This window comes from Tympanuchus pallidicinctus, unplaced genomic scaffold (genome assembly GCF_026119805.1).
Source record: "Tympanuchus pallidicinctus isolate F22 unplaced genomic scaffold, pur_lepc_1.0 scaffold19, whole genome shotgun sequence".
Lineage (NCBI taxonomy): Eukaryota > Metazoa > Chordata > Aves > Galliformes > Phasianidae > Tympanuchus > Tympanuchus pallidicinctus.
Window position 1 is genome coordinate 9,247,389 of NW_026294710.1, and position 13,533 is coordinate 9,260,921.

General features: G+C 38.4%; 1 protein-coding gene across 6 annotated transcripts in view; it reads right to left on the bottom strand.

Annotated features, from left to right (window-relative positions):
• Positions 1 to 13,533, bottom strand: part of SEMA3D (semaphorin 3D) — a 143,910-nt gene that overhangs the window by 28,703 nt on the left and 101,674 nt on the right. For all 6 annotated transcript variants that reach the window (XM_052681031.1, XM_052681032.1, XM_052681035.1 and 3 more), the window contains exons 9-11: positions 12,774 to 12,888; positions 10,809 to 10,878; positions 10,061 to 10,205 (exon numbers count right to left, since the gene is read on the bottom strand). In XM_052681031.1, the coding sequence (XP_052536991.1) occupies positions 10,061 to 10,205; positions 10,809 to 10,878; positions 12,774 to 12,888 (330 nt within the window). The remainder of the gene's footprint in view (positions 1 to 10,060; positions 10,206 to 10,808; positions 10,879 to 12,773; positions 12,889 to 13,533) is intronic.

The following is a 13,533-nucleotide window of genomic DNA, read 5'->3' on the forward strand; positions in this document are numbered from 1 at the left end:
ATTACTGCAGTTCGTTTGTTCTTTCTCTCAGACATTTTGCTAGCATAAACTATAAGTTAGAGGGGAGATGGATTGTTTTTATAAGACAGTAAGGAAAAGAATACTGCATAAGAAAAGAGATGTTTAATGTTGGATAAAATACCAATACTTCATATTTCTACTACTAACAAGTCTACAAACACAAACTACTTAAAAACTATGTGTAATTTTTGAATTCTATCATCAAATGGCTTTTACAAGCACATACAAGGTATTTTATATTTCTTCACCTACCAGTGTTCCTGGAGAGGTGAAGACATGCCTTAACACTCACACCACTGTCATCAGTAATAATATTTATTACTAGCATTCAAGTACTACATCCACCCATGCACAAAGATGCATTTCAACCTTTTTTTCATCATATATTTGAGACAGCAAAATTCAGTCATAAACAATCTAATAATATAAGAAAATAATGTTTTTTCTTTTAAAAAATAGGAACTATCTGTGTATAATAGCATAACAGATGCTATGGTATAGACCGCTTTAGAAATTTGATCTTCTTTGTAATCTACAGACTCTATATACTTTCAGTAATCAGGTTTTCTATGAGAACACTTGTAAAATCAACCGGATATCAGGTTGCTCTGTGTTTCTTCTCAACCAAAAGCAGCATTTGGTCACATGTACCTCATTTTTCAAAAGAATCACTATGAAGCAGAAAGCTTCTCATGATGAGATCGGTACATCTGCAAAGAATTTCACCTCTTCAATCCCTGCCCCACTCATGGGAGTATTATCACTTTGGATATTTTACAAGACAAGGAAATCAAATCTGGAGTGAAGAGAGAAATGAATGACCTAACACGCAGGCTAGCTCTCCAGTTCCAGACACAAATATCTGTGTGAGGTTAAATTTGCTACGCTGAATAAAATAGTTTTACTCTGATCAATATAAAGGACTTTCAACAGCAAGTCTAGAGTGCCCTCCACTGGCTACCACGGGATAATCTCAAGTATTCAAAGTGCAGGCTGTATTCACTGCTTGCTGCATTTCCTTCAACAAAATCAAAGAAGATTTCATTTGTGCGTAGAAAAAGAAGAGAAGAATCAGGTACAAAAATGAGAGAGAGAAGCATAAGAAAAATACTGCTGCCATCTCCCCTCTCTGGTGTGACTGGAGATGGGTGGCTGCTTCTGGTACTGAGACTGAGCTTCTGCCTTGTGGGCTGGGATCACATGTTCAACTAGCACCTAATTTCTCTTAGGAAATATTCCCAGAGCTACTGTTGAAGAAATCCACTTGCAAGTGCTTTAGCTTTGCTCCTTTTTCTAAACTAAAATACCTTGTATAAGGCTTGTAATCAAGCTTCTGGTGAACTGTAAATCCTACACCTTGTATTTATTTTTCTTGTAATAAAGGCAGATTCTCTAGATGCCAGATGACCCCTGCAGCTCACTATTTCTCAGAAGTGAGTTTTTTAACTCATTCACATAGCTGAAACCCTTGTGCAAACTCACTGCTGCAGCATCCTTTTCTATGGTTTTGAAAAAGGTAGTCTCCCCCTCTTATTGGGTCCAGAATACTTCTACTCTGAGAAAACCCCTGAACACTTCCCCAGTCTCTCCCATTTACTGCTAGAATTGGCTTCCAATTCTGTTAGACCCATACTGACTACCTAATCAATTCAGCTGTTTCTTTTGCATATATACACATTTTGTGCACCATTCTCACATTTACTGCTTGAAGACAACACATAAACCTGTCTCCCAGGTCACCTTCAAACCTATCCCTCCCATTTTTGGGGGCAGTAAACCAAGCAACACTTATTTGCAAGGTCAGTCATGCTCGTGATGCACTATGTCTGCTTTCCTCTCCATGGCTGTCTGCATCCAGCACCTTACACTTTGTCTCTAATCTGAGTCTGAGAGAGCTTCTCTTTTTAATATGGAGGCAGCAGCACCAAGATGTTTTACTGTGGCAGTACAGGTAATTATAAGAAGTTGACAATCCAATCAATTGCACAATTTTACATATGAACTGCTGACTGCTGTTTTTTAACACAAAGCAATCCCTGTACTTTGTATCCCTGTATCTTTGTATCCCTGTATCTTTAGATCAATCCAGGCCTGAGTCTTTTCCCCTTCTGTCACAATCTGACCTCCAAAATCCTATTGATTTGAAAAGCACATTTATCTTTGCAGAAGCTGATTCGAAATTTGTTGAAATCAACAGTAACATATGTTCTTTAATTGCCTTTGGATAAAATCATGCATCAGACTGTTCTATATAGGATGAGAAAGAAATTCACTCTTCTTTGCTTCTCCAGCCATGCAGTAACACTTCCCCTGAGTGAGAACTGCAGGTTGGCTTTCCCTTATATTTACATTCTCTGTGGTTCTGCTCTGAGCTGTGAATTACAGTCCATATCTTCTGGAACTTTGCTGATTGCTTTCCTATTGACAGCTCAATCCCAGAAATTCATTTATATTTATAAAATGGGAGTAGCCCCATGGATCTTAGAGATGCCCTAGATTTTTTGCCAAAAAATGTAACAACAGAGGAAGAGCAGAGCAATGACATCATCCACTACAAACTACTATGATAAAATCTCTACAAGTACGAAACTACAAAGCTGTTAAAGGATTCCCAAAGGCCTAAACCCTACCATGCATGATACAGGGAAATTTTTGCCAGCCTATAAACAGTTCAGTAAAAATAAGGACTAAGGATTTGCTCAAAAGATCCACTCAAATCAGTAGGACTTTGTCCAATTGTTTTAGTGGGCTTTGGATCACCTCCTAAAAGACCATGACCAACAAGAACAGCTGGGCAGGTGTGATCCTGTTATGCTGGCCAAGAGTGCTATTTTCAGAGGCATCAGTAACTGCATGGCACGATGGATGGAACAAGGGAATGAAAAAATAATTTGGGCCAACCTTTGGCAAAGTCCTCAGGCAGCTGTTTAAAGCTGTGTGTCCACCCATCATTACAGAACAATTCTCTGTGGGCTCATGTTTCCTTTCATAGCAATCAATAGGATGCATGATGATAAAGGCTGCACGTCCAAATGGGTGAGTGAAGCAGCCTTTCACCTCTGAAAATGTGAGTTCATATCCTGCTGCACGTCACATGTGATAGTGATAGCGGTGTTCTCTGCCCAGTTCACATTTATTCACATCATCAGCACCAGATGCTGTCTCAGATATGTGACATCTCCTACTGCAGACAATAAGAGATTTACATTTATATCAAATGTCACAGGATTAGGTTGGCAGGGCTGCTTTATGTGGACTACAAAAGAATCTGGCTCCACAAAAGTTCTTACAATACCATTATCCTATCTCATCTTCTGCTTTTGCAACAGGGTGGGATTCTTCTCACCTGACCTAGATTCTTGTCGTGTATGTTTGAACTGCACAAAGGAAGTGTCTGTCTCTCCTTCTGACAGAGAAATCTAAACAACTGGCTCAGATTTGATGCTTTTCTTCTAGATAGATGTCATAAAAAAAAAATTAAATTAGTAAAATCAGTACTGCTAGATAAGAATCTTGTGAGAAATACATTCACCGTTTAATTAATTTTTAAAGGTTGCTTAGGCTTTCATTTTCATGAATGATAGCTTCATTTTGTTTCATTTTTCAAAAATGAAAAATTAGAAACAAAAACAAATCAACAAAATAGATACCGAGTTTGAAGTTCTACGGACATCTCTATTCAACTGCTGTATAAACACTGTGGCACAAAACTTTCAAAGAATCAAATCAGGAGTAATGTAAAGGCTTTCCAGTGCATTTGGTGTGAGCTCACTTTGACAATCATGCACTTGGACTGAATCCAGATAATCTGAAAAAAATGCCTTTTCATTCCCTTTTATTTCATTCACCTTTTATTTATATCCAAATACAATCAGAAGGTGGTAAAGTACGGCAAATCTTTCTCAGATAAAACACTCCATGCTGCACATATGTAAGGTTTTCTGTCTTTTTCACCCATTAAGTTTTCAGCTTAGAAGAGTGCTGGATGTGTGGATCTCACACAATTCCAAAGATGTATAGTGTGACAGTGTTAACATTATGTGGGAATCCTGGCCAGGATTTTCAAAAGCTGATGCCAGAAGTTAGGCTCCTAAATAAACGTCCAATTTGCCAAAATGCACAGTGCTTAGTACCAGCCTGTGAAGTCAGTAAGAGCTGAAGGATCTAACACCTACTAAAACTGTGACAATTATTTGGGAATCTAACTTTAAGGTATGTAAAAATACATCTACTTTTCATTTAATTGCATGTCTTTAATTCAGCAATGCTGCTGTCTGCTAACAATTTCAAAACAGATTGAAGTTCCCTGTGAGCTGTAAGAATTTTAATTTTAAGCATGTCAAAACTTCAGTTTAGAAGGCATTTGTTACATTGAGCATTGGACCCACTTTACAAAAAGCTTAAAACGCTCATAGATTATACGCACAATAGGGACTTGATAACACTGAGTGAAGTTGGCATCTGCTGGTTGGATTTTGCAATGTCCAGGCTTGCAATTTTGATGCATTTCACAAGGGGAAAGAAGCACCACATCAGTAAGGCACTCTCTTGGGGACATATGAAGTAGCCAGTGTGAAATCTGAAGGAATGAAACAGCTCTTAAATCTCTCTCATTTTGGAGAACTGGATGCCTTCACCTGGGTGTCTCTTATGCTGGAGCAATCAGCTCTGTTTCAGACACACAGACCAAAGCCACCCTAGGAGCCCTGTCCTTCCTCTTGAAGTTGTTTCATTTTTCATGGGATAATTTGGTTTCAGCTTAGCCAAAAGTAGTAAGAATGTTGCTCAGACATTAACCAGAAAGGGAGAAGATTTCTTTTCCACTGAAAAGCTCTGCGGAACATTAGACCCTCCCTTTAAGGGAATGCACTAACCATAGCCAGGAATTAATACTGACACACTCCTTCTTGCTCTAGCTATCAGAGAATGAGTATTTAACCAGTAATTAGTTAATATAGCCACGTAGTCAACATTCTCCTGCAGTTCCAGGTAAAGTCTTCCAAACTTTAAATGAGTTCTACTATAGTTATCAAGCAAAAAGTGGAGAAATTGAATTACCTTCAGCTAGTCACTACTGTTTTGAACAAATTGAGCTTTATGTGCATATAATGCACTGGCACAGACTGTATGGAGAGACTGTATATGTCCCATCCGTGGAGGTATTCAAGGCCAGGTTGGATGAGGCCCTGAGCGGCCTGATCTGGTAGTTGGCAACTCTATTCATGGCAGGAGTATTGGAACCTTGGTACTGTGGTCTTTAACATCCCTTCCAAGCTAAGCCATTCTATGAGTCTGTGAATCTATTATAAGTTCAGTGAGAAATGCAGAATCTGAGGACTGAGGGACTAAAATGTAATGCCAAGGACTGGTGTGATGACCAGAATTACCTCAGAAAATTGGATACTTCTAGTTTAGGACTTTCTGTGGTACAGATGGCAGCTAAGGAATGACTCTTGGGGCTTAGGCACTCACATGCTGTCGTAGACTCAGCCATTCTGAAGAAAAAAACTTGGTTTCTGAGTGTCCTAAACAGTCTGTGTCGTCTTCTCTATAGTCTGATCAGAGCTACACAGTAAATAGAGACATTTACACAGAGACTGTTTTCCACTGGATGTATGAGATTTGTTCTATCCTGTTGCAGTGATTGTATTGAACCTTCATATTGCTCTTCCATTTAACACACCTGTGTGGCGGACAGCAAAGGCTGACATAAGAAATCATTAATGTGTATATAATCGTAGGAGGCAGCTAAGTGAGTGAACTTGACTTTGCAGGTGGCACACTGCAATTCTCTGCTGACCTCCTCAAGCTGGAAAGGTGACTGAGTTTGCAGCATTTTGAAAGGCTGCGATGAATTGAGAGGTGACTCATGTTCGAGAAAACATGTTGGTACGTAGGAGGAGGTGGAGGAGGCTTTCACAGGAAAATAAGCCCATAAAGTGAAATATTTCACTTAATTAAGCAGCCCCATTTACAGTGGGGAGATCAAAGGAGACAGGAATTGGAGAAGCAAAGAATGCAGTCTATCCCATAAAAGATCAGGTAAAAGAGGAAGATAAGTCTAAAAATAACAAGGGAAACCTGTGCAACCCTCGATGTTTTATGCACTCTCTTATTAAAACAGCAAAACTAACCAGACATGAGGACAAGGGACAGCTTTTGGCAGCCAGTATTTCTCAGTGGCTCAGCCAAGTCCCAATGGGATGAACAACACACCTCCATCAGCCTGTGCACTGGGTTAGCAGAAAAAAAAACAAAAACAAAAACAAAAACAAAAACAAAAACAAAAACAAAGAGGTTTCACTAAGGAAAGGGAGGGGGGAAAAAAAAAAGTGAGAAAGATCACAGAAGGATCTGAGGATACAGAAACTTAAAAAAAAAAAAAAAGAGAGAGAATAAAAAGAAATAATTAAGTAATTTATTCAAATAAATATTAAAAGAATTAAAAGAAAACAGGATCTCAGTATTCAGATCTGAATTGAGGAGAGGCAAGATACAAAATACAAATGAAGAAAAGCAATGGCTGCTGTGCTGGATGCTTCTTGTAGCTAAGACTACAGTAAGATGCAAGATTCTTACTTTGCTCATTCAGATCTTTTTGAGAGGAACCTTTGGCAAATCAGTTAGTTAGAAATCCAGACTTACTGTATTCAGTGTTTCCTTGAATTGCAATTAAATACCTAGGCACTGTGGTAGAGCAGACTGTTAACCTGTGTCATTAAACACTGATATTCTGTTCAAGATATGACAGTGACATTTGTTCACTGTTAATGAAATGACAATGGTTCCTATGTATCCCATCAGAATTTTCAAATAGGTTATATGCAACGTGAGGTCTTTTGATACTGCAATATTCACAGGTATATGAATATACTAAAACAGTTATTTTCTCCCACTTCACTGAAAATCTTGTTCAAATGTCTTCTGTTATGACTGGGAAGACATTATGTAAACTCTATTTGAGAATCCAGGAACACATTTTACAGGAAGCGCCTGATGATTCCTTTATCAAAGGATAATTTCCTTGGTGAAACCCTAAGAGAGTGGAAGAAAACTGGAACTGTTATCAGGGGACAGCTGCAGATACACAAGTCCAATTTTAAAACTGCTCAGGAAGATAAAGCAAAAGCTCTCTTGATTTTCAAACAGCCCTTTATATACCAGGGCTGCCTGCTGTGTGTTTTTTTTAATTTATTTTTTTTCCAAATTGAAAGAGATTTCAAACCTTGTCTCCATTAAATTTATATGACATCCATGTGCTCTTTAATACTGCCAAGAGAAGTTGGAGAGAAAAGCTGCACATTGTGCTGCATCCGAGCAGCAGACAGCATAGACAGGGTCCTGTAGACACCAGAGGGCAGGCAGACCTCACTGCATCACCTGCAAGATGCTCAGCACCAGCAAGGTATGACATCAGAGCTGTGTTGAGAGTTTATCTCTGACACAAATTGCCGCAGGAAGCATTTTGTCAAAATTTCAATATCAAAGTGGTCACAGCCTCTATAGTGAACAGCTTTGTTTACTTGAGAGATAAAGGCAGCTGAGCCAGAAGTTAAATTAGGGTGAGCAGTCTCCTGCTTCTGTGTGAATACTGAAAGGAAGTCAATTCTTCCCTCAAAGCAAAACATCAAAGGAAAAGCATTTCCTAGTAATGCCATTTTTAGACTTTGCCAGTAACTTCAAATACAAGAAATAGAAAATAGGGGCAATGCTGACTATGCTAAGCTGTAGCTAACACTATAGCACTAAGTAAAGCTTAAATTTCAAAAATGCTCCAGTAACTTTAAGAAATGGACAGATTATCCCTCTGGCTTTGTTCTAAGCATTCCTGAATCACCCCATGGCTAGCAAGAAATGGTGAAATTAATCTTTACAAAAGAGCACTTTTGCATTCAGACACACTGCAGCACTCCATGGGCACATAGCATGCTGCTTCTTTTCCTTCAACCACTGTGTTGCTTTTTTAGATCTCAGCCTAAATCTGCTCAGATTCAGACATTTGGCCTAGCTCAATTCAAAATGAATGACATGAATCTAGTTCTTCTTTGGGTATGCTATCTTAAACCACCACACCTGAAGTTTGTTTCAATCTGAGACTGCCGGCTCACTAAGACAAATGAAGTAATAAATTTACCTTATCTACATAGTAACATTACAGATATCTTTTTTCAGAGATCTTGTTTCAGCAAAATCCACTCCCCTTCTCAGCTTGTGGTCAGACAAACTCCTACAGAAATCCAAAGTTCCTAAGGATTTTTATGAGACCATTTTCTCATAGCTGTTATCAAGTGCTTAAGGGAAGCAGTTAGAGAATTAAGGGGCGGCTTACGGAAAATATCCATTTTCTTTAAACTTTCCAACTTTGAAAAAACTTGTTGAGCATGGATATTCAAATCAGCGATAAAGATCAGCGCTGACATGCTCCAGCATGACATTTCCTTCCTTGCGAATCCCAGCTCAACCATGTGATGGCTAATACACTCAAAAATGCAATGAGCTTATGACCCGTCTATCTGTGCTGAGTGTTCATCCTTATGGGGCACTGTAAGGTTTTCAAGAGAGTTATTTTAATCTCTTTAGATGCCATGGGACCAGCTATTGTTCTCACTGGCACCATTTTTGTACTTAAAACTAAACGCATCTGTGCTTCTAAACCAGTAATGGAGTTGCACATGCTGAAAAAATAATAATAGAAGAATTAAATATAATTTTCTTTTCTGGGGGTGCCATATATTCTGCATGAGAGAGAGATGCGTAAGCATCTAAATTAGGATCTTATTTGCTCCAGTAATGCAGATTCTAGGCGGTTTGAATCAATTGCTGGAGCTGCCTTACTCTTTATGGAAAGACTTCTTTTCCCACCAGTCTGAAGCTGAGAGAAGAGAATCAGAGCACAGAGCACACACCTATGCTATGAACAACCAAGTGCAATAGATAGATTGGGAACAGACCAAGCAGTTGTATCTATTGGAAGGATAATGAAGAAAACATAGAAAAATAAGGAAAAGAATGAAATGAAAAGCTAAACAAGTTAGATAATAGGACTTCAAACAATGGTTATGGTAATGCTGCTGTCAGAGAAGTAGTACAAAGACACTCACATGGCCTCTAGGCAAGGTACCAGCAGTATCCCAACCTCAGTAGTTCAAAGTTTGGCTGTATTTGTTTTGCTTCTTACTACTAACTAGTTGAATGAGTACTAAACCAAGAAAACTATCCCATAGCTGTTTTACTGCTAAACCACTGCTCTTCCAAATTGTATGTACCAAGAGTTGCTCAAAGTTTTGCTGACACTTTAAAAATAAATGCATTTTCTGGAAATACTGTTTTCCTCTTCATCAGCAATGTATGCCTGTGCTTTTCCAAATTTAATACCAAGACAAAAGTACGATAAGTGTTCTTCACTAAATTCTTTCAACATTCTCTTCTTTTTTTTGGCTTAATCATTGCATCTAAGGAATCACAGATTTAGAAGTATTTCCAGATATTAAACTTCACTTTTCTTCCTATCATGTTTATTCCATCACATAAAGTCTGCAGCAACTAACTCCTTATTTTATATCAAAACAGAACACATGTACAAACATACAGAATAGAATCAATGACTATATCTCAAGAAATTTTAAAATCAAGGGATTTTAACAGAGATAACAGAAATACAAGATTCCAAATTAAATACCTAATCATAATTTAATACTCCATAAAAACATGAATTTGGCTATTTATGAAGTGTTGGCACCTCACAGGTGATTCCAACAGATAGAAATAGAGCTGGACAACAGGAGACCACAATACGAGAGAAAATCAGGAAATGGTCTGGACACAATGTTATGTCAGAGAAGTGGAAAATGCATATTTATATACATAAATTGAAAAAGGGTAGGTAGAAGTCTGAGCTCTCAACAGAAGAGACAGTGTTGTGAGGGTAATTTGAAACATCCTGCCTGAGTGGAAAATATAAATTGAAAGTCCATGGAGGACAGAAAAGTATGATTGTCTTTGGGTAAAGATAGAAGTGTGTAATTAAGGAGACACTTACGGTACCAGGTCTGGGATATGGGATACGACCTTCATATTGCACCCATCGATGATCCGCACTCTCTTTGTGAGCATAAGGGCCATTGAAAACAGCTCTGATATCTGCCATGCTGTACACACAAACTGCAGAGCCCTTGAAGACAGAGCTGAGAAGAAGACAGGCTGATAAGCATACTGTAAGCTCATTTTCAGAGCACACCTCATCTGGTGAATCAATTCAGTAATTCCACTGAGTCTGAAGGGTTTTCGATCAATCCTACACCTGAGAGTTAATATAAGTGGTGCTAAATAGCAGACAACGTGGACAGCTTTGCTCAGACAATACCTGGTATTGTTAGCTTTTGGGAGCATTTGATAGACTGTTATTTTTCTAGTGTTCAGTAGGTTCCATGTGTCATTTATAAACTATTATGATTATGTCATTGTGTTGCAATTCATTCAATTGTAAATATTTTATTTGGTTATATATGCTGTGGAACCAGTATAGTGGTTGCCTCTTAATTGAGGAGTCATTGGCAATTTTTCTTTGTATTTCCACTGTGAATTGCATACCTAGTCCTTAAGTGCATTTAATTCAAAAGTTTCAAAGACAAAATAATTATTTATTTCATTTATGAAAATTCTACTTAAAGTACCTCAAGATCATAGCTGAGAGGTTTAATTATTTTAATAGGTTTAATTAATTAATACATCCCTGATTAAGACCTCCTGTATTTGTTTTCAAAGGCAAACATGATCCTAAGACATACCTTGTTGTAGTGAAGACTCCATATACAAGAGGGTTTCTCTCATCTCTTGTAGAAAGTAAGAATATATCTTCTGTAATGGGAAAATATTGTGATTTTTAAATTATTATTATTAAACAAACATTGAACATTTCTGCATTTATCACTTACAATTTTGATATTTGTAAAAATAGGTTACTTTTGTCTAATTTCTGCTGAGTGAATTTGTGCTGATAATCTGTCATTTGTCCCTTTGCAGATAGCCTGTTTTCAGACAAAATTGGATTTTTACTTTCCAGCTTAGGGAGTTATAAACACCATAAATCTGATTAGATTAATTCAAGTTATAATCAATGATTTCAGGTAAAAGATAGAGATGGAATCATAAAATCATAGAATCAGCAAGGTTGAAAAAGACCTCCAAGATCATCCAGTCCAACCATCCATCTACCACCAATAACTCCCAACTGAGCTATGTCTTTTAATACAGTATCTAAACATTCCTTGAACACCACCAAGGACAGTGACGCAAACCCCTCTCTGGGCAGCCCATTCCAGCACCTGATCACTCTTTCAGAGAAGTTTTTCCCTATCATCTAGCCTGCATCTCCCCTGGCGCATCGTGAGGCCATTCTCTCTAGTTCTATCACTAGTCATATGGGAGAAGAGGCTGACCTCACCTCACCTCAACCTCCCTTTGGGTAGCTGTAGAGACCAATAAGGTCTCCCCTGAGCATCCCCTTCTCCAGACTAAACCACCTCAGTTCCCTCAGCTGCTCCTCATAAGACGTGCTCCAGACCTCTCACAGCTTTGTTGCCCTTCTCTGGATGCTCTCCAGGGCCTCCATGTCTTTCTTGCAGCGAGAGGCCCCAAAACTAAACACAGTACTCAAGGTGCAGCCTCATCAGAGCTGAGTACAGAGGAATGATCACTTCCTTGCTTCTGCTGGCAACACTGTTTCTGATACAATCCAAGATGCCATTGGTCTTCTTGGCAATCTGGGCACACTGCTGCATCACATTTAGCAGAGCATCAACCAGCAGCCCCATGTCCTTTTCTTCCATGCAGTCTTCCAGCCACTCTGCCCCAAGCCTGTAGCACTGCATGTGTTTGTTGTGGCCAAAGTGCAGGGCCCAGTACTTGGTCTTGCTGAACTTCATCCTATTAGCCTCAGCACAATGATCCAGCCTGCCCAGATCCCTCTGTAGGGCTTTCCTACCCTCAGGCAAATTGACACTTCCAGCCAACTTGATGTCATCTGCAAACTTACAGAGGTTGCACACAATCCTTTTGTCCAGGTCATCAATGAAGAAACTGAACAAAACAACCCCCAATAGCACCCCCTGGGAATCATCACAGCCAGCTCTTGGGCTTGGATCCATTTCCCCCTATGAGACAGGCGAGACCCATCTGAAGATATCAGACCAGGTGCCAAATAAACTGTCTCATGTTTTAAACAAACAAACAAACAAACAAACAAATACATAATCCTGCAATTGCATCAGCCTCTCAGACACATATTTATGAGATGGGTTTTCTCAGTCCTCTCAGTAACCCTCACTACCACTGAGGGGATAGAGGAGAACACCACCTGTACTCCTGCTCCATCAACTAACCACTCCAATGTTCCAAAGTCCCTCTTGACATTTCTCAGTCCTTTCTCACTGACTTCGTCACTTCTGACCTGAATTATCAATAAAGAATAATAACCACAGAGGTGAATCAGACTGGAAGGTTTCCTAGAAGAATTCCTGACCAGGACCCCAGGTAGGCAATACACTTCTCTAAGGGTAGAGTCTGGATAACATATAGTAGTTTGTTCCTCTCAGATTGCTTACAAAAATCACTCTTCTTAGATACTGTCAGTACTGCTTGGATAATTAGTAAAATCAGAATAAGATGTGGTACTTCTGTAAAGAATAATAAGAAAAAAAGAAGCACAAGCAAATCTGATGACAAAATAAGTTATTAAAGATAAATCAACTTACGTAGCTCATCAAAATGTGTGTCGGCTCCCTCAGGACCAGGTATTGAACACACTAGCCTGGCTTTCAGAAAAGTAGTCCATTTGTTTATTAGGCTCCGCTGACCTCCCACATCATTCTAATAAAAATAATATAAAGAGACTAAATTATTAAACAAATAAGAGCCATTGTAACATAGGCTGCAAAGTGAAGGACAGTCTTTTCATAAGTAGCTCCAGTAATCATTTATTAGAAAGAGTGATTGAAATTTTCTGATTATGCCTAAATACATTTGCAGTGTTCTCAGAACAGTTCAAGAAATGAAATGCTGTGAAACATATGTTATATCATGTGATTTTTTGTTCTCTGTAATGCAAATTTTTGCAATCAGTGGTTCTCCAAGAATTGTTTTCAAACTCAGAAATAATAAGGAACATTCAGGATAGATTTCTCAAAAGAGAAAAACTATATTCATCAGAGGTTCCAGGGATGTAAATACTGTGCTCTTTGTTTTATTTATACATTACACAAAGATATGCATTTCAGTAGAAACCACTCATGTTATTTTAATAATCTCTGTTATGGAAATATCAATTCATCTCCATAACAGACATTTTTAAAAAAACATTTTTTTTTTTAATAGAGGTTTCCAAGACTCCAAGACATGAGCACACATGCCCAAATTCTTTTCAGTTACTAGAGAAAGAAAAGTACTGTATGGAGCCACTTAAAATTTGAATAATCCTACTCAAAAGGTAGGTATCCTTATATTGACTTTGATCCT